Genomic DNA, 25,108 nt, shown 5'->3' on the forward strand with positions numbered 1-25,108 from the left:
GCTCACCTTCCCTGTGGAACTTGATGCCTTGGTTTGTTACCTCCTTAACTGGTGCCTTATTAATGCTGGCGCAATGGTCCTGTGTGGCTTCGGCTATAGCCCGCAACACTTTGTTGTGCCTCCAGGTGTACTTCTGAAGTGACTTATTGCAAGCCGTTAACACATGCTCTAGGGTGTCACGTGTTTGGTTGCACGCGCGGCAAATGTCTTCGTCGATAATACCCCACTGTTTTAGGTTTGTGGGAGTAAGAAGGAGGTCGTACGTAGACCTGAGTAGGAAGCTGATCCTCAGTGGCTCCATCTGGGCAAGGGTGGGCCAGCTGAGTTGCTCTGTTCTGCCTTTTCCCAGCCCGACCAAGCACACTGTTAAGCGAACCCAGCTGCTGTAGCTGATCTTCTTCGTCGATGGCGCGTACCTCCTCGATGACCATCTCACGACGACCTTTTGGACCCTGCGCAGAGAACCAGCGATGTACGTTATTACCCAGACCAGCTCTACTATCTTGCACCGCACCTACGATGTCCTTAGTTCGAAGGCTGGCTTCTGCTTCAGTCACGGCCTGTACAGCAGTCCATTTCCGGCCAGATTTCACCACGGGTTGTACCTCGCGGATCACTTGGTCAGGCGAATCCCGGAGCATCTAGTGGAGACGCACCTTGCCAGCCTTAAATTCATCCACAACAGAAGAAAGTGGTCGCTGTACCTTTGCCGAGCGGCTGTACAGCCCGACAGTTGTAAAGCTGAGAGGGACCCTTAGCCATTTTCTGAGGCATTTGTTGACGTGCCGTTGGATTGCTTCAACACGAGTGAGTGTTACCTCGTAAATCTGTAGCGGCCAAAGCAGGCGAGGAAGGAGGCCATGCTGGAAAATCCGTGCCTTCAGCTTTCCAGGGAGATCTGTCTCACTGATGGCTATTAAACCTTCCTTTGCAGTCTTCTCAATTTCGGTACGTCGATGGCGGTCAGTAAGTGGGATGCTATACCACCGGCCGAGACTCTTTACACGTTGCTCTTTAACGGTTGGAATCTGGTCGCCACCAATGGAGAAGTGGATTTCTTTGACTTGTCCGTGCACGATGGAGAGACTGCGGCATTTCTTGGGCTTGGCTTTCACACGGCACCATTCAAAAAGGTCATTCAGGCGCTGAAGGAGGAGCTCTTTCCCAGTCCTGGATTCAGTAAAAGTTGTAACATCGTCCATAAACGCTTTCATTGGTGGTAGCACTATGCCTCCATCCACTATTTCCCCTTCAGTTGCATCTTTGGCTCCCCGTAACAGCATCTCCATACACATGATGAGCAAGAGTGGAGAGATGACGCAGCCCATCATGATGCCAATCTCCAACGATTGCCAGTTGGTTGTGTAGCGCTGGGTAGTAAAGCGCATGAGGGCTGAGTCGAAGTACTCTTGCAGGAGCACTTTGATCTTTCCTGGGATGTAAAAGAAGTCGAGGGAACGATTGATCAGGTCATGGGGGACTTATCCGTAGGCATTGGCGAGGTCAAGCCAGACCACATGCTGTTCACTTTTGTCTTGCTTGGCCGTCCAGATAGAGTTCCAGATCATTTGAACATGCTCCAGGCATCCAGGGAACCCTGGGATACCGGCTTTCTGTACAGAGGTATCAATAAGCCCATTGTCCACGAGGAATTTTGTCATTCGGCGAGCGATAACGCCAAAGAAGAATCTTGCCCTCTACGTTAAGCAGCGAAATCGGGCGAAAGTTGCCAATGCCAACTGAGTTCTTCTCTTTGGGGATTTGGATGCCATCCGCGAGGCACCAGTCTTGAGGTATCAAGTCCTCTTTCCAGGCTCGTTGCAGGAGGACCGTGAGCTCGCCAAGCACGAGCGGACAGTTCTTATACAGCTTGTAGGATAAGCCATTCATGCCAGAAGCACTCTTGGTACGGGCTTTCCGCACGAACTCACGAACTTCTTTCGCTTTGAGGTTGGACATATCAAAGGCTAAACCTGGTGGGGCTGGCTTCGTAATGCCGTGCATGTGAGGCAGCGGCACATCTCGACAGGAATCGGAGTAGGTCTTTTTCAAGTGCTCTTCCAGCTCCTCCTGGGGCACATCCAGAACACCGCTCTTGCTTTCAGTGAACAGTGATTTGGCGAAGGCATACGGGTTTTTGTAGAAAGCATCCCTAGCTTTCCGCTTTCGCTTCCGTTGCTTCCGTTGGTTCTCAGCACGAGACAGGACGAGTATCTGCTTCTTAATGTCGTCCAGTAGGGTTCTTAGTCTAGCTTTCTCATGCTCAGGAGCTTCCTTCAGTTGGCGCTTTAAGGCTCTCTGGTTTGTCCGCAGTTGTCCTTTCCTCGCCTGCCTTCTGTTAGGTCTCTTCACTACTCCTAGCCTCCCGTTCTTTGACTCTACCGCACCGAATTTCTCGAGACTTGTTTCATATACCACACTACTAAATAGGCTAAGCTGGTTGACCGTACTCCCTCTGAGTAGGGAGCGGAGGATGATACTCAGGTCACTATCCAGGCTTGCCCATTCAGCTTTTGCATTGCCTTTAGATCATTGGATTTTGGCATTGCTAGTGGAGGCACTAGGTGGCTGAAGCGAACAGGCTATGGGCTCTTGGGCACTGTGGTTTAAATCCGGGCTCTGGTTCCCATCAATCGACTTATTTCCTTCAGTAGGAAGGTTGCGTTGCTGTCGGTTGGCACACCATCGTGATTGATGTGTTCGCAGTCCACGAGCATTGCCAAAGCTCTTACCGCAGGGGCAGGTCGAAATCGTAGGCAGTGTCAGGTCGTCATCAAGATTATCGATGGTGGGTGTTAGATTCTCTCCCCCTGTTCGGACACCCTGGGATTGATGGCAAAAAGTGTGCATAATTATGAATTTTGAAGAGGCGAATTTTAGTGATTTTAAGCGGCTCGTCGTGACCTTGAAAATCAGCTCACAGAAGTATAATTGGCCTCAAAAGACTTTTAAAACCCCTGAGCAAAACATTTCCAGGCTCAAACTGGAGTGTTATCATGATGCGCAATGAAAAGAGAGAAGTTTATGATAAGGTATGAGTCACTAAATTTTGAGTGTTTTCCACCAGACGTGGGGCCGTAACGAATTTGTGATTCTTCAGCAGGTTTAAAAAAATATTTCAAGAAAAAAATCCCACCACGTTTCTAGGCTTACCATCTCTGGGCGAAATATGAAAAATTTTGATTTTTCATCATGCGCCACATATTTTCGATATGGCTCGGTCTTACTGGACATTCCCTCTTAAGGTAGTTCCCTTTCTACTATCAAACTTTTGTTTTGAAACTTGGCATAATTAACATTCATGATATGAACATTAAAAAAATGCAATAAAAAAATGGGTTCACCGTGCTTGTTTACGCGTCAGCAGGCTCTTAAAATGAAGTATTTTTACTGGTTTCGCGTTAAAAATTCGAATCACCTTCATACAGAATTAAGTCTTGGTTAAAAAGACACAAAGTTTTATCTGAAAGTAAAGCTTCTTTTATTCACAGAAGCAGTATTGCTTCATTTACGCCGTTTTTGATTGCCTAGTTGTGGGAATATTGCACTTTTTCGGACAGTTCCGTGGTTAGCTTGAAGTCCTCGCCTTGGCCAAAATACACCCAGTACAGAACTATTTTCCAAAAAAAAATTCATGCTCTACTATCAAACTTTTTTTCGTCCTCAAATATGTTTTCTACAAGACTGTTCTTAGCAAAAACCTGAAAAAAAAAAATCGGGGGTCACCGAACTCGTTTGAGAGAAAAGGAGCATTTATTTCGCTCTCGAGCTTAGTTTGAGGGAAATCTCTTACGTTTTGCACGCGCACGAGCTCATGTGCGCGCGTTAATGACGCGAAAATCGTGCGCAGTAGGGATACGCAATGCAATACTAAGGAATTACCTTGAGTATTTTAAACATGTTGACCATGTTTTGCTTTTCGATTTACCTCGTCAAACTCTATACTTGTGCAGCTATTAGCTCTCAGGGCGTCCTCTATTTCCTGATTGGTAGGCTCCTTGGCCTTCAATGAAGTTGCATATGACAAGAAATTAAATAGTTACGCACAGAGATCTAGATGGAAATAATAACTAGAAGTCTTCTTGTTGTCTACTTTCAACATTATGACAGCAAATGGACTGATGAAGACATTAAGCCACATCTTAGAACAAATTATTAACAATGGGAAAGCGGATGAAATCCCGGTCCACTTTATTTGTAATTTCAATTTCAAGCTCATTCCACTGGATCAAGAGTTTCCGTACAACTCGGAACTACTCCAAGTGACTTGTGCAAAGGTAAGTTCGAGAACTTCATCGGTGGGTGGATCTTTGTATCCTTGAGGTATATTTCAAAGCTTAGATCTTAAGTACTCTAAGTGGGTACTGCTGTCGGTTATTATTGTCGGTGAATATAAGTCACTGCAAAGTTATCTAAGGTGTCTGATTTCGTAAGGTATTTCTTATGGAGACATTGCTTGAGTTTAATCCACTTGGCTTGTCATTTTGTATGAACAGGCTGGTAACCAAGCTTACGAATGGTGCAGAACTTAGGTCCCGTCGACACTACGCCAGAGGAATTTGAAAACGAAAGTTTCACTCTGAAAACGCATCAAATGTTTTCCGTCTACACTACGCCAGAGGAATTTTAAAACGCAATAATCACCGGTCATTTTGGATTTGTGTTTTCAAATTTCTCCGATTTGAAGGTTTCGCCGGAAAAGCCCCGTTCTCGTGACGGATTAGTGTGGACAGTAGGCTTAACCGTAGAATGAAAGCTACGTTTTCAAATTTCTCCGGCGTAGTGTGAACGCTGCCTTAGACATGCATGACATGCAGCCGACTTACCGAGTTTTTATTTGTAGTTATATTCTTGTTTGGGCTTTTCTCGTTGCCTGTAGTCATGTAATTGCTCTCGTTAGTAACTTTCGAGGTAGGTTTAATCACCTCTGGTGGAATACGTGGATCCGTATTTAACTCAACAATTAGGTTTTCCCTCGTTATGAAGTATGTTGAAGCAACTAGTTTGAAGTTTCCACTTGCGAGCATCTCATACACTGATCGGCTGTTAAATAAACTGTCACTGTCACGAAACGAAAAAATAAATCAAAAACTATTCATTGAATAAAATAAAGAAATTGTGATGTTACAGGAGATAGGTAAAGAAGACACTTCTCCAAGATTTGGGTCTCTGGGTTTTCCCAAACTTCAGATATTTGTCGAAATATTTTGCGCAAATTTAAAGAGCCCAGTATACACCTTTTTCCAAAATGGCCGCCATTTTAGTATTCTTTTGTTTACTTGAAAATGAGCCCTTGTTGCATCGTTTAAGGGAAAATATTCTTTTGAAAATCGAGTTTAAGAACGAGGCAACAAGGGCTAATTTGCAAGTAAATTAACAATAGAATACTTAAATGGCGGCCATTTTGGAATAAGGTGTATGGAGTGGCCATGTTGGTGGATCTCTGTGCTCCACCAACATGGCGGCCGGAAAATACTGTAAACATCTGGAACTTACTTTGGCTATCTAGGCGACTAATTCTCTGAACTGAACTAGCAAACATTTACACAAGCACTTTTCCTAACATTACAACTCCTGAAGAGGCTAAAAATCAACAGATAAGTGTATCTTTTTCCACAAACGCGATAAGAGCGGTATGTCACGCACCGCCATAACTCTGAACTTCAAACTGCGCCGGTTTCCAGACCTGAACGGGCGCCTACTGCAGATGAAAGTAGTATTTCAAACTAATTAACCAGCGATAACGAATTTAATAGTCTTTTTGCTCTAATTCTTAATACTCTAGTGCCCAGGGCCAGGTTCAGTTCAAAAACCTGTAAACGCTAAACCAGGATTAAGAGCCATTGCCTGTGAACATGGAGAATCCGCCGACAGGTCGGAAATTCGGATTTTCTTTTATTGCGTCAAAAAGACCCTTTTGGTGAACTATTTTCAGAAATATACTTTCAAAGTTCCAGCGAGTTCACATTTTTGTTAAATCTAGGAAAGTTCGAAATACCACACAATCAACCAAAATAGCCGATGGAATTTATTCAAAATTGCACATTTTCAACAGGCCAGTACAGAAAATAGGGAACTTGCCTGGATTTCATATTTACCCATTTTGTCATTTACACTTTGATCATTTTTCTGAGCTAAAAGTCATCTTGAACTAAATGAGTTTTGTCTACTTCTCGGCCGTTTGAAAAATACAACTATCACAATTTAATTTACATGTAAAATTTTAACTGATTTTAAAGGGTCATAATTCTTCTAGTATACCAATCGCTTGACAAATAAAGGTTCTGAAGAAAGAGTTATGCTATGGGTATACCATATCTAAATGGCTAGTTTGGCCCGTCAAAATTAAGTGCGCTAGACGAAAAACTATAAAGGGTATTTTGACCAATTGCGCTATTCTTAGAGGACCGAGCTGAAAATTTAACTTCGATTTTGCAGTCATCTTTATGAACATAATTTGACATGTTTCATTACACAAATTATTCTTTGACATTGTGTACCACACATGTGAGCAAAAATTTAAATCATACCTCAGAAATAGCCTTGGTTAGAGGGCAAAGCCCTGTAGAAATCTGCGTGAGAAGACGACTTGACTCTTGTGACGGGCCATGAAGTTTCACAATCCAAAATCGCCGTAAATTTGACAGCTAAAACCAAGAAACGTTCGCTACTTTTTTTTAGCCATTTTCCCTATGTATCTTTTTCTAAAACAGTGTAGAGGAAAAATTCCAAATGCAGCAGTTTAAAGGCCAGGTGATCTGACCGTAAATAATTAACAATCATCTTCAAGGTGAAATTGTTTTTAAAGCCGCACAGAATTCTTTGCGCGCCTAGTGGAGCTTGAACTGACCTTCGGCATTTATTCCATCGACACATCGATCGCGCTGTGAGGAGAAACATGTCAGTTTTCAGGCGAAAGGCTTTTTTTCTCATAATGCTTTGGTTGTGAGTGGAGTTATAACTTTACTACCGAGTAGTCTTAAAGATGTTTAAACTTAGAAAAGTTCAGTACACGATTATGTAGACCACCAAAGACCAAAGTCGGTGAGTTGGTTTGTGGGTCTCCTGGGCACATGTTCTCTCCCGCAAGAGGTGGTTGAACCTTCCTTCCATTGATCCACCATACATTTTGATGGCGTATTCCGCTTTGTTGTTTGAAGGAGGTGTGTGCAGAAGAAGTAAAGAAGCTATCTGTCCTGCTCGAACTAAAGATGGATCTTACACAATCGGGTATCTTTCCTCCGGATTCTCATTGGTGTCGTTGGAAAGATCCAGTCTCCGTTGATTTCCAAACCAACGACATCCGAAAATTCTATTAACAGTCGTTTACTTTCATCTTCATCAACTTTAGTGGACTGAATAGAAAAACACTGACTTGAGTCTTGACACTGAGTCAAGACTTTGCACTTCAAAATCTCTTTGGTTACTCTAGGATCTGAACGCTCCCATGAAATAAATGGTGCTCTAACAAACTGAAAGTGAAAACTTAAGCTTGACTGTGGCAAAATAGACTGATAAAATTCTCTGGCAGACTGTTTGGTTGCTAAAGAAATAGACGCTGTACTGAAGTCATCTAGTGCATACTGCCATAGCTCATCGGTGAACGACAAGACTTCGTCGGGATAGTGAACTTCATTGACCCGTCTGTGTACCTCGGTTGGAACATTGCCTTGCCCTGGTGAATCTTCAGTAATTTCACCCTGAAAGATGTAAGCAAATTTGTAATTTCGCTTATTTGTATTCCTTTTCAAACCTTCATGTACAATATTTGATACCTACTATACCGGTATACAATGTTCATAAAAGTGAGAGTTCATGATCGAGCTTCCTAGGATATTAGTAATTTATTTTTTTTCTAATTTGACAAATAATTCTTACATTTACATCCTCCATATTGGAGATTTTCCGTTCTGATGTTTGTCTCCTGGATTAATGGCCAGCTGAGAAAATTGAATTGCTCGCCTGCTGCTCAGATTGTAACATTGATAGTTTTATGTTCATGAGTAAACAAATATTTACCTTGTCAATTACTAGTTCGTCGTTGCTGTCTCCTCTGGGTGTCTCTTCCACATTTTCAAGTTGTTCTTCATCGCTGTCTATTTCGATTTCCTCAATGAAAGGCAGATTCTTACAGTAAGACAATACATGCAATAGAAATTTAAATTAACAAATTGAAGCTTAAAATTGACGGTGCCATTAGTTGATGCAGTGGTATGTTTCACTTTGGTCATCATAAATATCCACGGGCTCCTTCAACAATTGAAAGTAACTGCTGTAATGTGCAATGCTTACAAATATATGGCCATCAGCCTAAACATGTACACTGATACAATCTTGTGCAACAGGTCTTTACATATATCAAGTAATTCATGTCCAGGACTGTGGTTTTGCAATGCAAGACGTGAAAATAATGCATTTTGTTTGTCTTTTTTATAAATAGAACGGGGTTGCTTAAGTTATGGAAAAGTCTAATAAAAAAAAAAAAGTTCAAGGTAAGGGAGAATCTTTGTTCTTGGTAAAGTCAGTGAATCCAAAATCTTAGTTCTTGGCAAAGTCAGTGAATGGCCAGAATTTTGTTTCAAGTTGCCGAAGGCTGATCGATGAAAATTCATCAACTTTTGTTTTGGTTCTGAAGTAAGGTCCATCAGCTCATTTAATGTTCAACAATTTTTTTGCATTTGCTAAAGCGTGGTAATGTGTAGCCAATTAGTACTAAGAAATACTCTTTACCAGCAAAAGGAGAAGTGCCCCCTGTATTCTGTCAGTGTGGTACTAAATTCTCACGGCCAAGTGTTTAAAAGTTGGCTTCCACGTAGGGGCCAAACCACCCCCCTAATGTTTCATGAGGGCTATATTTGCTTGGTTTATATATTTCTGAACCAAGTTTGGTAGATGAGCTTTCTTTGTTCTCCAGTTTATTTTAATTTGGAAGTTGTGACAAAATGTCATAACTGATGACGTCACCAAAACGTGCTCTAATTTTTTGTAAAATCTGATAAAAAGATTATGTCATTGGAAAGGCCTTGACTTGAGGAGTAAAATGCCGGAAACCGTTTTTTGCTATGATGATTATTTTTTGAGATATGGTAAGTTATATATTTTTTTGTTTTTTTCAGTTTTATTCTAGGAAGGCTAATAATCTAGAAAAATAGAAAGCTTGATGTTGTCAAAAATCGTATGGTTTTAGAAATTTGATTTTCGTCTTTTTTAGGATGGTATTGACAGTATAAAAACGGGTGACGTCACAGGTTATGACGTAACAAAACTAATTTTAACGCTATAACACTAGAGGGATAATTTTTTATTCCGATTTCCTTCTTTATTTTTGCTTTAGTCATCTGGCACATCACATGTGTAACATACCCGCATTTGCTGGAACAAAATTACGGCTCCAATTTGGAGATTTTCCTCAAGGGGGGGACCCCATATTTTGCAGAGTTATTTTTCATATTTAAAAATGCCATATTTCATTTAATATGGACAAAATTTTTTCAGGTTTTAACTCCCCTTGATGTGCTCTTTCGAACACATTGTAAAAACAAAAGAATGTTAAAAACTTCAAAAGTGGCAAAAAGCATGACGTCATCACTGTGACGTCACAACTTTGACATTTACTGGCATTTTTCACGTAAATATAATTGGCAATAGGTCTCCTGCTCATCTCCCAAGTTTGGTGTGGAAAAAGTCAATACTTTTTAAGTAATGCGAAATAATGTGAAATACCCAAAGACTGACGAAACATTTGAGGGGTGGTTTGGCCCCTACGTGTTCTGAAAGTTTTCAAGAATTTGTTCTAAAATAGAGAAAAAAAAAAGTGTAATCAGTGTAATGTTTACTGATTGATTATAATTACCAATTATTTGTTCCATTTTTTTTTTTCTCATTCACTGCCTGTCGTTTTCTTTCAGCTTTTGTCAATGATGACTTCTGTGGAGTGCTCTCTCGGCTTACTTGTCAGTTCAAAGACTTCATTTGCAAATTGCTGCTGAATTACTTGTTTCTGATACTGCTGCTTTGAAATGGGAGCATTTTTCCTCCGGAAAATAACAATGAATTTTGTTTGTTTTGTTTGTGTGCAGTCTCCATGATGCCATCTTTGAAATTCCCAAGCGTTATTGGAGAACCAATAATTTGAGCATCGGAAAGTGCCTTATCGACATAGTATCCAACATAACTAGCGATCTGCTTAAGGGTAGCGGTAACATTGGCAGTGCCAAATATTTGCACAGCCTGGAAGCCAAGGTGGATGCGTGTCTGAACTTCATATTCGTCTCCCGCCAAATCATGTGGTGTATGGGGAAGGTATACTCTATCAAGACATTTACAAAATGTGCATAAGATTTCCAAAAGAGTTCCTTTAAACCCTGATTTTTTTTTTTTTAATGGAAGGGATTCTCTCTCCCAATGCTAAAACACCAACTTCATCAAACTTGACTGTTTTCTCCTCAAGTCTTACAGACTTTGCCAATCCTTTCTTAAGGTTTAACAAAAATTGGCGATCACTGCTAAGAACAGCTACAACAAAATGAATGCATGTATGAATTTATGATGAGGAAAAAGTCAATTACTGTTCTACATTCAGTAATTTCTTATTATTTGAGTCATCTGTGTATACTTAAATGTATACTTAATTGGCCACTCCCCACGGGGGCTTTTCAGGACCAATGTAAACAAACAACGATAAATAAATATTCAAATAAACATAACTAGGTTAATAATCCCAACTGGCAGGAGGCAGACCAGTTGGCTATTTACAAGCGCAGCTGGGAGGTTGAACTAGGGACTACCGAGAACTAAATCAGCTAGTGGTCAGAATGGGATTTGAACCCACGACCTACGGATTTCAAATCCGGCGCTCTAACCACTCAGCCACGCTGCCACTTGTTCTTTTACAGGACCTGTTATTACTCAGTTTATTAACTCATTAATTTGATGTTGATTTTTTGGTTTTGTAACCCTTAATTCAGGATCTTCCTAAATGCCGGGCAACAGGAAAATCTTTGAATTTATTTTATTGATCTTATTGTTAATTTTGGGCTTCTTTGTAGCAGGTGAAAAATGTTGTCTCCCCTGTGAAATGGCGTGACCATTTCAGCCATGAGAAACCTTCAGTATAGTCCATAACGATGGTGCTGTTGGTTGGTGTTGTAACTGCACTCTGTACACCTGACTGACTTTGAAATAGTGTAATGTAATTCTCGATGTCAACAAAGCTCACAACTACCTCTCCAAATTCATTAAAGGTCAGGCAAATCTTTTCTAGCAATTCTTAGCGTGTGTCATTCAGATTTGTAAAAAAAATTTTTTTCTTTACTGAGAATGGGGTTTATGCCAATTTCTTGGTCAATTGTTTTCCCCAACTTGGAAGAGGAGTTGGGGAGCGTTTGATCGAATGGTCGACCGAACTAGTGCCGTGGCAGACATACGAAAAATGAATGACAAAATAAAAGCAAACTAGAGATGATGGAATATAGTACCTTTAATACTGTATAAAAAGTACACTATTAAAAGAACATTAAAGTAAAACAATAAGTGATTTTCGAGCTTACAATACGATGCGGCCAGCGCTGCAAGTTGTGCGATTCAAGTACTCAAATCGCTTTCATCCAAGTGTAGAACAGATTCACCGTCGAAAGAGACTTTCCAACTGTCCAAATCAACACTTCTCATATTTACAGCACAATTCCGCGTTCCAATCGCGGTATAACACAAGATAAAATAATGCTAAAAAGCATCGACAGAAACACTCCATCTGGCAGTGACCGCCATCATTCAAATGCAAACTCACGACTACGCGCGGGCTGCCTTATGTGGGATACGGCAATAAAATTTTCTCTTAAGTCTCGCGTAATGACGTCACCAGATCACCTGGAAACTGTGACTGGTCAGCCAGCGAGTTCGATATGTTGTCAAGGTGAATTGCATGGCGTGACACCGTGACAAAGAGAACAATGGGGAATAACATCAATAATAATGTGTACACAAACATCACATGTACACTTTCGTTTCGTTCCGAGCAAACGGTTCTATTAAGAGTCCCTGTCCATAAAAATTGAAAATAACTCGGCAAGGGTCGAAAATTCGATTTCGCTCATATTCCTGTGGTAGATAGGCTAGGGCATGACAAAAACTACTGGATAGTTTTTTTGGCAAAATATCCTTTTATTTCAAAGAAATATTCAAATTACCAAATGCCGTTAAAATCGTCATTTGACGCACCATTTTATTAAACAAGTTTGAGAGCTTCGCATGCAAAACCACATCATTCTTCCGTCTTTAAAACACTCAAATATTTTTGTGCAATGTTTAATTGTGTACTGGGTTGATTTTAGGGAATGTTGCGGTTTTTGTTGGGTGCAAAAAAATTAAATTTCGAAGACATGTATTTCATTTATTTAAAAGCACTTTGTAAAAATAATTGATTTTCACCATGTGCGAAACCTTCAAATGGATAAAGCTTCTGGTGGTTGAATCGCAGAAGGATGGTCTACAAATTCCTGTAAAAATTTCTTTGGGCAAATGATTGTGAGCGACGCGAGAGCTTTTCAAAGTACGTTAAAAATGCAGATATTTGACCGTCCGTCGTCAAATTTCAATTTACGGGTTAGACATATATTTTAGCACGCGCCACATGTCTTGAGCTATATTAAGTTGAAATAGACACAGAACTGATAATTTCGAAATGTTCTAACCTTATTTGCGGTAAAAGGCAGGTCCAAAAACCTATTTGACGTGTTTCCGTCACCATTCGTCGCACATAAAGCAGAAGTTTGCTTTTGTTTACACAACGTCCGATGTACATCGCCAACTGTCAACTGATTTAATGGTCGAATACCATGAATCTATGACCCTCTTTCGACACATATGATCACCACTGCATCTAAGTCAAAAACGGCTAAGTGATTTGTAGATAGTTGGTTGCTTTAGCTTGCAAACTAGAGCACAAGCTTCAAGATCTCGCGAACAACAACTACCGAACCAAGACTTGGAACATTTCATTATTAATTATGTACATGAATCAACTGCATTATCCACTTACCCATTCATTCATGTCCTAGTGGGCTATTCTGTAACTGGTTAAATTTACTCTGTTTCTTGAAAATGTTACAAGCAAAAGCGAATAAAGAACCCTCACTGGACCACATAAAAATGCCTTGGTGGTAAATCACACTGGTTCCGCAAATCTTTCCCAACTTAATTGTTTCATCTGCTTCAGTTTCTTGCAAAGAATGAAATACTTCAGCTACATGTAGTTTTCTGTGTTTTCATCCTTCTCTTATTACTTTGTCCTCTTGTCTTTCATTATTTTTTCTTCTTCTTGCCAGGTAATTTCTCCTTCCTGAACCTTGGTTGTGCTTAGCCATATTTTTTGGAAATATATCAACCTGCCACATAAATATAGTGCATTCATCTAATCAAAAATTTGTTGAATTTGAACTACACTGAATGCTTGTCTATCCCCCACTGAAGGTCAAAACTAACATGTGCATGGGGAGAAGTCCCTATCACTAGGCCCTTCAACCATTTTCCAGAGCCCCTTTGTGTGAATATCATTTTTGCCAAGAAATCTACACCCATAATATAGAAGAATGAAAATAATTAAAGTAAAATTAACGATAGAAACAATAGGACGAATACAGGTTGAGTGACACCTAAAGTCGCAACCAAAATGCAAGGATTCGACTGTTCATGGCAGGCTTGATTCAAGCTTGGATTTCATGTGTTATAGCATGCAATTACTCAATACATGAACATGTGTACAACACATTCTTGCATGACAACAAAGTGCGATTCCATTCATTCGAATGTCCCAATTTTGTTCTTCGAGTGTTCGGACCCAATCGTTCGATTAAGTTCGATTGATTTCGATAAAGTTCGTTTAATCGAACGTTCCATTTGGTACGTGATTAGTTATGTCTGGAGCAAAGCCATGCATCTAAGAGAAGGCTTCTTTTATGAATAAACATTTGGCGCATCCAAACAAGAAATCGCCGAGCACTACCCGCGTATGTCTCAATGTAAAATACCTGAAAATACGCTTGAAAAAGTTACGAGGGTTGTAAACAAAAAAATGAAGTTTAAGCAGATAAAATAAACAGATACCGTACCGTTAAAAATCCTGGGCTAAGAACTATATCCAATGTGGCGATCGATGCGATCCTCTTGCTTCGTTTTGGCGGTTGTAACTTTTGGCGTAAACGGATTTTCCGGTCGATTTTCCGCTGACCCGCCGGTGCAATACTCTGATGCGAGCATTTTGGTCAGCTGTGATTGCATGAAACATCATGTGAATCACCACGTGACTTGTTTCCATTTCAAAATTGCTGTGTAAAACGGAGGTTTCGTTCCAGTCGTTTAAAACCAGTGCAACAGTTCATTTGTTTGTTTTTTTACCTTTTACTGGACGAAAAGTTAAGGGACCGAACCGAATCATATGACTCGTGGGTGCAGCGACCATGATTTATCTTTCTGATAGACTTCAACTTGGTAATGTCTCAAGGAAATGGAGGTAAGCCGACCATCTTCTGTCTTGGTGTGTCTTTCATTCGAAAAGATGCATGCACATGTAAATACATGTAACATATCTGTAACCACATCAGCTGTTTTATCGAATTAGATGATTGCCTGTGAAACATAGATCTGAATTTTGAATTGTTCTTCGTCCAGTCTACATAATTAGGTACTGTTCTATATACATGTATGATCGGTTATATGGCAGTTATATGTTTGCAACTGTGTATGCCATTTTTGTGCAGCCGTAAATTACTCATCCATTGTGATCATTTTACTATCTTGACATGGCATAAACTGATCGATCTCTTCGTAGGGAAATTAAAGTGCGAGCTGTGGAAGTTGAATCAAACAGTTTGTTTTTCTTCAAGTGGAAAGGCAACTTTATAGACTTAACATGATAACAAAACATACATGGAGGGTAAAATATTAAACCCTGCAATAACTAAACAATGCAGTAAATAATTTTGTTTTTATTTTCAGCTTTGAGAAACAGGAGCTGGAGAGTGGTGCTGCCCTGTTAGGGCCAAAGTCTCTGTGAGTTTGATAGGGGTCTTTCAACTGCCTTCCAGTTACAAAGTTATTGCTGCAATTCTGCAATCGTTGGTAAATTTTTAAAGGAGGAAATAACTAAATTTAGGGTTAGAAAGGAAGCTATATGTAGCTACTACAGTCATGCCACATCAGTGAAAGTACAGTTGTTTCTTGTTGGAAATGAATGAACCTTACAACTTGATGGGATAATTTTTGTTAACTTGTAAATAATAATATTATCGATCATATATTACATACACTGCGGCTACAAAGTTTATTTCAAGGGGAACATGGTATGCATTAATTAATTCTTTCATGACTGAATACTGTGGTCTTTGTAAAACTTTACCTCAAATTGCACATGACCTTGACTTGTGACAGCTTGGGTTCCCTATAACTTACTGCAAGTGGTTTTGGTTTTTTAAGCTTCATCTTGCCAGGGCCGGAAAAAAAAAATGAAATCTAGCTGCCCAGTGGGCCAGTATATTTTAGTTTTCAGTTGGCTCCACTAAAATATTACTAATGCCCAATGGGCATGTAGGGTTCATGCCTTATCAACTACATCATTTACTAGTTGCTGTCTATATTCAGTGATAGACTATAACAAAATGAGTTTACTGGCACTATGAAACTAGGTGAAAGAAACTACCAACAGTGACAATTGTTGTGTCAGATACAAAGTATGCTTGGATTTTAAATTAATCCATGCTTTCAACTCACTGTTTTGCTCATCTTGCAGTCTTAAGTTTTGAAATAGGCTTTGATTGGAAATTATCATTCACAAGATTATATGTACTGAGGCTAATTTTACTTGCCCACCTGACCAGACCTCCAAACTTCCATTTTCACTTGCCCAAGAGCAAAATTTACTTGCCCCAGGCAATGGGATGTGGGTTTTTCCCTGCCCTGCTTGCTAAGACTATGAGTATTCCCTCTTTGGCTTAGGGCCTCTTCATATGAGCCCGGTCAACCAGCCTGGCTTATTTTCTGAGATCTCACCTCGCCACTCTTTCCTTCGTAAAAATTTTGATGTGTTCATATATGTATGAGAAGCCAGGCTGGCCTGGTTACTGAGATCTCAGTTTTTGCGTCCAAGATCTCAGTGACCAGGATGAAAATTTTCCCATATGAATGCTCCAGCCCGGGTAACCAGGATGAAACTTTTTAGGCAAAATAGCTTCGCTTTTGCAACACAGCACTTGGCCAGTTACCTCGCTCATACGAAGAGGCCCTTAGTCTGTGTATCATGCGTGACACAAAAGAAAATCAACATATTTTTCTCGCTGTTTTCATTTGCATCACACACAATAGACTAAGCGAAAGAGGTCAGGACTACTCATAGTCTGAATATCTGTAGGCCCAATAAGGTGGTACAGCTTTAATTGCTACATGCACTTGTACATGTACATAAAACAAGTCCATGACTCAAAATCAAACCCACGACTTGCTTGCAACTGTAACATGGACCACATAAATGATGCAGGATTTAGTTGCAGCCTCAGACATTGCTCAGTGATGAAAGATGAACAAAACCTTTGCACAACATGATCATCACCTACTAAATTTACAAAAGTCACACATAATGAGTTGTACCCTCTAAATTGGCCTGAGGGTTCCCTTGATTAGAAGTGATTGATGCATGTACTGCATGTACGTTTACAATGTATATAGTTCCCATGTACAGACCAGGGTTGTCATTAATTTTTTAGTCACCTGTAGCCTTATTCTCCACACCCATAGCAAATTTGTTACTTTGTGGGTGATTTCTCTAAACAACAGGGAATTTCACCTGTAGCATCAAGGGAAAATCAAGCATACTCAGCCATAACAGGTGTTACGGCTTACAACCCTTAATGACAGCCCTGCAGACATAGCATACCAGTACAAGTAAATAACCTGTATTTAGTCTTAAAATGAGTGATATAGAAGATGTTTTATACTAAGTAATGGACCCTTAGCCTCAAGTTCTCAATTGGTATTGATACATGCATGTTCCTTTGACTCCTTTACATTGTTTGCAATTCTTCTTAACAAAGAAAATATGTACCACTGATGATGGCCGTACACTCAAAAATGTTTTGGTTTTTAAAACTGTAGTAACTTTTAGCCTTTTGTACATGTACAGTAGACAAAAAAATATATTATCGCAGGCTCAACTGTTATTACAGCTTTTCATATACAGATACAGTAAGTGTAGAGCTACATACATTGATTATACAAGTAAAGAAAGAAGTAGAGCCAAGCACCCCCATCAAGCTTGAGTTTGCCCTACACTTATTTCTAGCATGTCATGTGTTGTTCACAGCTAGAGCAAAGTTACATGTAAGTTTAAGATTTTTTTGGCACTATTGTTATGCTGTTTTGACACCATTTTTGAACTATTTTAATACTATTTTTATACTATTTTTACAGTATTTTCATACTCTTTATACTATTTTGTGCTATTTTTATGCTGTTTTATACTATATTAATGTATGCCATTTCTAGACTATTTTAAAGCTATTTTCATATATTTATATTGTATTTGACATATTTGTTTTCATATATGATCCACTTTAATTTTTAAACTGTTTAAAGTACTATTGAAATATGTTTTGAGACAGTGGATTTCAATAGTGTTTTAAACAGGTTTTAACACCTTTAAAATCAGTCGAAAAATATGTTTAAAATATAATTGTGCACCTATTTTAAACCTATTTTGTACAAAATACTTTTAAAATTGTCATTTAAACTAGTTTTAAAATAGTCTTGCAGATTAAAAGCTGTTTTTAAAACGATTTGTGCCCTGTTTTTATTCCGAATGCTGTGTTCCTCGAGAGAGTTTTAAAGTAGTTACAGACTATTTTAATTATATTTTTACACTTAGCAAAGGATTTCGAGTTTTGGAATTTTAACTATATTTTTAAAAGCTTTTCAAAATAAATTTCAAACTTTGTTTCAATACTGTTTTAAACAGGTTTAAACACCATGAAAAGCAGTCGAAAACTACGTTAAAAATACACTTTTCGCCCTGTTTTTAATCTATTTCATAAAATAGGTTTAAAACAGTTTTTAAAAATAGTATTTAAATACATTTAAAATAGTGTTAGGTTTGGTAAGGGAAGATGGCATCCAAGCAAATGCGCAAAGGCCTCTAGGTGTTCTGAAATGTTATTGTTGACAACTGAAAAATAAAACTTTTTATCATTCGATGCATTTTGTCTTCCTTTTCATTGGCTGAGAGCCCACCAAGTGACGTGTAAATAACTGCCTACAAATAATGATCTGCTCATGCATAGTGCCGTGTAAATGTGTTTGCTGCAAATAATATTGAATTTTCTTCTCATGCGTAATTGAAACCAAGCTCTCAGGTGGAATAATTTAAATGGCAGATCGCTTTGCTGAGCTGTCAGAGAGTGATTTAAATGTGAAACCAAACTGGGTGGTCACAGATCAATTATTTGCCTCGGCCTTCAGCTTCGGGAAATAATTGATCTGCTTGCCACTGACAAATCATGATATTTTGCTCAACCTCATCCAATAATAATTATTCACAGTTATTGTGGAACCGGCGCTTTTTGCCAGCTTGCTGTGATGTTAGTAGTGAATGCCTCTTGTTAACAGATCAGAGCACAGACTCTCATAACATTAGCCTGGTCCCAGCATCTGTCATTGAAACCAACCACTAAATTCAACATAAGTCTGCTCATAACAGACTGGAACAACAACTTTTATCATTAACAACTGCTTAGACAAAAAAAAAAATGGATTTCCTACATTATTAACAATAATGACTAAACTGTTGTACACAAATATTAGTTCAAACCACTTTTGACTTCACAATTAAATGACTGTCAAATCTGGAAAACTGTAACTGCTCATGTGGGAAACAGGAAAAAAAGAATTGTTTGAAAGAACAAAAAAAAAAAGGAATTTGGTTGTGAGATCTTGATTTTGGTGTACTTTGTGAGTGACAGCACTTTTGCAAGATCTTGAAGCATGTATACCATGATGAGGGACCACAATAAATAACTGGCTGATTACTACAAGCAATTTTCTTTTTCATTTTCAGTGGTTGTCATTTCTTGTGATTTGTTTTGAGATCTTTCACGTACACACTGTGAGTGGGACACTTTCTGCCAAAATTACATGTATGTAAATTATGTAATCTTGAAGCACGTACATGATGACTGACCACAATCAATAATTTGCTAATTACTGCAAGCTAGTTACATGTACCTTGAAATTTTCTTTTTAATATTGAGTAGATGTGATTTTTTTGTGATTTGATTGTGAGATCTTAATTCTGGTCTACTTTGTGAGTGATGGAATGTTTTGCCATTAGGAGTAACCCCAATCAGTAATAAGTAATGTCAACCAATTACTTGGATCAATTTTCCTTGAGTTATTAGTTGCTGCTTTCAGAGATTTGATTGCTCCTGGTAAATTTTTAAAGTGATGACACTTTTGATAGCACTTATATATTGTGCATGTACATGCGGCCTAGCACATGCTCTCAACCTGAACCTCACTTGCGAACAAACATGGCATCTGTGACCATGTCCTTTTAGAGAAGACTGGGATTTGCTTTAACGCCTATCGAAAAACTCCTCTGGGAAGTCCTTTGCCTGCCATTTTGGTTATAAACAGTGCTTGATACTTCGAAAAAAAAGAAAGACAGGAATACATGTACATGCAGGGCGGCAAGAGAGTGCTATTTTGCGAAAAGGTTTGTTTGTCCACAGATTCATGTTTTTGGCTTGGCTAAATTTTTGATTGATTTTGATATTGAGAGAGTCTTAAAAGCTTACACACTAAAGCAGTTTTCAAAAAGGGGATGCAAATTATGTTGATTGAATTATAAATTTCCATTGGGCTAGATTTATAAATAGTGCAAAAATAGTGTTTAAAATCTGTTTTTAAGATAGACATTATTGTCATTATTTAAAACTACTATTTAAATAGTATACTCGCCTGATTAAAACTTAAAATATGTTTAAAACAGACTGTTTTGGTTGTATTTTAAAGCTTATAATATGAATTGCTATCTCAAATAGGTTTTAAACTTCCTATTTAAAACATATTTTATGTTCTTGGCATGTCAACTACATTTTAAATATCCTATTTAAAGACTATTTTAACACTGAAAATTTGTAAAATACTTTTTAAACCTACGTCCATTGCCAACATAACTTTCAAAACAGGGTTTAACTAGAATTTTTAAACTGTTTGAACGAAATTTTTGTGGCCATAGTATTAAAATAGATTTTAAATCCCCTATTTAAACCCTGTTTTGAGCTCAAACTACGTTAAAAACAGAGTGAAAATCATTCCAATATCATGAAGTAGGTTTTAACTATACTTGAAATACATTACAAACAAGAAGCAAAATTTTGAATTTTGTACAAAATAGCACAAAAATTCCCTATAGTGACTTCAAAATACTGTTTAAATCGTCAAAATACGTTCAAAACAGTTTAAAATCGGTTTAAAAATACAACTGTTTTGGTAAGGGTTGCACTCCACCAAAACATTACGTTTGATCATCGTTTGGTCTATTGCTGCTTGAATCCTTGCTTGCAGCGGTTCGTTGTTTGTTCGTCACGCAATGCTGTCATTCCATTTTAGGGGGTAAGGGTAGGACAATTTCTATCCTAATACGTAAGGGTCCGTAACCACAGAAAGCACACAATCTTGTTGAGTAGGAAGAGATTAAATTAAGCAATGAAAAGAATAAATAGTTAACCATTGCCCGTGTTGTCATCTTTTACTAGACAACCGCTATCTACACGCCCTTCGTAAATACTGTAACGCTAAACTCGTACCTAGGTCTTTTCGCGCTGTGCAATTATTTTTGGTTTACATATAATACAGTGGGCTACACTCGGGGAAATGGGAGGTGGCCGTTTAATAGGGGTTGGCAGCTTAATAGAGGTTGGTGTACCTTGAATACTTTTTCACTATCGGGTTATAAATTTAGCTAAATTTCTTGGTAAACATGGAGTCAATTCAAGACAATCACGATAGACGTCATTCTCGGAGACTCTGGGGCAGTTAGTAGGGGCGGGGAAAAAGTCTAAAAGGGTCTTCGCCCGAACTTTTTTCTCACCCGTTTAGACTCCCCCCCCCCCCCCCCCATAACTGCCCTTGGGTCTCCGAGAATGACGTCTATAATGATTGTCTTGAATTGACTCCATGTTCACTAAGAAATTTATAACCCGATGCATGGTGAAAAAATATTCAAAGTACACCAACCTCTATTAAGTGACCAGCCCCTATTAAGCGGCCACCTCCCATTTCCCCGAGGGTAGCCCAAAAATAATTGCACAGCGCGAAAAGACCTAGGTACGAGTTTAGCGTTGCAGTATTTACGAAGGGCGTGTAGATAGCGGTTGTCTAGTAAAAGATGACAACACGGGCAATGGTTAACTATTCATTCTTTTCATTGCTTAATTTAATCTCTTCCTACTCAACAAGATTGTGTGCTTCCTGTGGTTACGGACCCTTACGTATTAGGATAGAAATTGTCCTACCCTTACCCCCTAAAATGGAATGACAGCATTGCGTGACGAACAAACAAGGAACCGCTGCAAGCAAGGATTCAAGCAGCAATAGACCAAACGATGATCAAACGTAATGTTTTGGTGGAGTGCAAAGCAAGCAACTATCTACAAATCACTTAGCCGTTTTTGACTTAGATGCAGTGGTGATCATATGTGTCGAAAGAGGGTCATAGATTCATGGTATTCGACCATTAAATCAGTTGACAGTTGGCGATGTACATCGGACGTTGTGTAAACAAAAGCAAACTTCTGCTTTATGTGTGACGAATGGTGACGGAAACACGTCAAATCGGCGTTTGGACCTGCCTTTTACAGCAAATAAGGTTAGAGCATTTCGAAATTATCAGCTCTGTGTCTATTTCAACTTAATATAGCTCAAGACATGTGGCGCGTGCTAAAATATATGTCTAACCCGTAAATTGAAATTTGACGACGGACGGTCAAATATCTGCATTTTTAACGTACTTTGAAAAGCTCTCGCGTCGCTCACAATCATTTGCCCAAAGAAATTTTTACAGGAATTTGTAGACCATCCTTCTGCGATTCAACCACCAGAAGCTTTATCCATTTGAAGGTTTCGCACATGGCGAAAATCAATTATTTTTACGAAGTACTTTTAAGTGAATGAAATACATGTCTTCGAAATTTAATTATTTTACACCCAACAAAAACCGCAACATTCCCTAAAATCAACCCAGTACACAATTAAACATTGCACAAAAATATTGGAGTGTTTTAAAGACGGAAGAATGATGTGGTTTTGCATGCGAAGCTCTCAAACTTGTTTAATAAAATGGTGCGTCAAATGACGATTTTAACGGCATTTGGTAATTTGCATATTTCTTTGAAATAAAAGGATGTTTTGCCAAAAAAACTATCCAGTAGTTTTTGTCATGCCCTAGCCTATCTACCACAAGAATATGAGCGAAATCGAATTTTCGACCCTTGCCGCGAAATTAAGAATTTGTCTGATTTTTACAGGCAGGCACTCTTAATAGTTTCAGTCGGAATTGGTTCCCCCTTTTTATCGTAAAAAGAGAAAACTAATAACAAGAGATAACCAAGGAGGAAATAGCGATGCCTTCTCTCCATTTATTCGCCAAAAGTGCTAAAGTTTTGAATGCAGGACTACCAACCCACCTTGAAGGCCGACATTTTGCCAAAATCGTCTGCTTGGGCAGCTGATTTCTAGAGGACTGTGCCATCTATAACCAAGGATTATTCTGAGGTATTATTTAAAGTACTGCTTAAGTGTACAATACACGATATATGTCTACGAATAATTTGTGTTATGAAACATGCCGAATCATGTTTATAAAGATGACTGCGAAATCGCAGTTCTTGCTCGCTCGTTCAAAAATGGCGCAATTGGTCAAAATACCCTTTATAGTTTTTCGTCTAGCGCGCTTAATTCTCACGGGCTAAACTAGCCAATTAGATATGGTATACCCATAACATAGCTCTTGTTTTAGAACTTTTTATTTGTTGAGAGATTTGCATACTAGAAGAGTTTGACCCTCTAAAATCAGTAGAAATTTTACATGTAAATTAAATTGCGATAGTTGTATTTTTCAAACGGCCAAGAAAAAGACAAAACTTATTTAGTTCGAGATGATTGTTAGCTCAGAAGAATGATCAAAGTGTAAATTACAACTGTGTGAATATGAAATCCAGGCAAGTTCCCTTCTTTCTGTACTAGCCTGTTGAAAATGTACAATTTTGCATAAATTCCATCGGCCATTTTGGTTGATTGTGCGGTATTTCGAACTTTCCTAGATTTCGCAAAATGTGAACTCGCTGGAACTTTGAAAGTACATTTCTGAAAATAGTTCACAAAAAGGGTCTTTTTGACGCAATAAAAGAAAATCCGAATTTTCCGACCTGTCGTCGGATTCTCCATATTTACAGGCAATGGCTCTTAAAAGTCAATCAAAATAGGAATTTTTCTTGCATAAAAATGTTTTCCGTTTCTTAAGTTTTACGCAATTTGAGATTACTCAAGCTCATAACTGAAAGACAAACAACAACAACAACAACAACAACAACAACAACAAACTGTAATCAAAATTTCTCTCCAATCCTGGGTTAGCTTAATCGGGCTTTGAGCAACCCGGCCTTGAATTATTGACTATGCAGCTATCTGGGATGTGAGTTAAACCGCCCTTGAGAACTTTAGTACTTGCTTTTACACATAGTCCTGTTACTAAATATCACGTGTGTCATTCATGTAACTCACCTTATCCAATCCCTGACAGGACGAAATCTTAGATTGGAAGTAGCATTGTAAGCTGCAGAGTGTTTTGGAGCCTGACGGAGGAATTCCAGTGCTTTACCGGCCAGAAAGTTTCGGTCATCAGCCTTGGAAGGGAAAATTTTAGTCTTGAGTAGCTTTTGGACATACCTTGCGTGGCTCGCAAAAATAGTTTATAAATAGAGAGGTAAGTACATTTGTAGTTGGATTTCATGATAAACTGATGACATCTCAAACACAGGGTAAAAATACTTTGGTTTCTGACTCTGAAAAACCAAGGTAATTTGACGGAATGGCCAATGTAAAACCTAAAATGTTTTGTACATTCCAGTGTCAATCGAGTAACTTACCAATTTAGGATAGCAAAATGGTGGCGTCCAAGCAAAAATAGGAGAGAAATGTACAGTTTCGATGAAGTGCTAAGATGAACAAAAAAAAAAATGCAGAGGTTAGTTCACTAGAAACACGCTAATAAGTAGTTTGACGTCTCAAGGAGGGTATAAGTATAGACGCTAGTTGACTGTCAGCTGAGAAGTGACTCGTATTTAACGAAATCAAAGATATGTAATATTTACCGATAGCAGGGACATAGCCTGGAATTCTAACTGATAGCTGAGCAATCACCGACAATTTCTCTGAAATCTGAGATTCCAGTCCCCCCATACAGACCGTCTTTAAATACGATGCGAATTCGCACTATGAGTATGACCTCAACAATTTTCCACATACAAACAGTTTTGACTGAAAAATTTATGCATCATTCTTACGATTATCAAATCTAGCGACAGTAATAGCGGAGCTCCGGCGGCCAGAAGGGCCGTCAAGCGGAGCCTCATACTCATATAAGAAAGAAAAGGAAACCCATGAGTTGATTTTCTCAGTGTTATCATGGCTAGCGGTATTGCTCGTGGGCGCGTACGCATGACGGCGACGGCGACGGCGATGGAGTCGCGCAACATGGTGGCCAAACTCTAAATAATAGGCTGGCAGAGACCTGCAGCCTTGGTTTACCGTGTACTTCTTTGATATTGGACATCCTCGATATCATCAATTGGCACCTGTCAAAACAAGGTATCCGCTAACGAGTATCACGTGACCATATCGCGGGCTCATGTTTACAGCTCATTGAGGTGACGTGTATTTTTTTTTTGAAGTTGACCGCTGACCAAGTGCTGGTTTTCGATGGGATCGTGGGCTAATGCCAGGTTAACTTGTTGAAAACAGGGCAGGATTGTTCGGTAGCCGGTTGACACTAACCCAGGATTAAAAG

The 25,108-nt window shown here is 38.9% G+C and overlaps 1 protein-coding gene across 2 annotated transcripts in view; it reads right to left on the reverse strand.

Moving 5' to 3' along the window:
- The window catches only part of LOC145479901 (cadherin EGF LAG seven-pass G-type receptor 3-like), a 45,429-nt gene that overhangs the window by 16,318 nt on the left and 4,003 nt on the right, over positions 1–25,108 (reverse strand). For both annotated transcript variants that reach the window (XM_081458378.1, XM_081458377.1), the window contains exons 3-6: positions 24,189–24,257; positions 23,824–23,945; positions 4,827–5,061; positions 3,929–4,003 (exon numbers count right to left, since the gene is read on the reverse strand). In XM_081458378.1, coding sequence (XP_081314504.1) covers positions 3,929–4,003; positions 4,827–5,061; positions 23,824–23,945; positions 24,189–24,257 — 501 coding nt within the window. The remainder of the gene's footprint in view (positions 1–3,928; positions 4,004–4,826; positions 5,062–23,823; positions 23,946–24,188; positions 24,258–25,108) is intronic.

The sequence above is a fragment of the Orbicella franksi genome, chromosome 2, assembly GCF_964199315.1.
Source record: "Orbicella franksi chromosome 2, jaOrbFran1.1, whole genome shotgun sequence".
Classification (NCBI taxonomy): domain Eukaryota; kingdom Metazoa; phylum Cnidaria; class Anthozoa; order Scleractinia; family Merulinidae; genus Orbicella; species Orbicella franksi.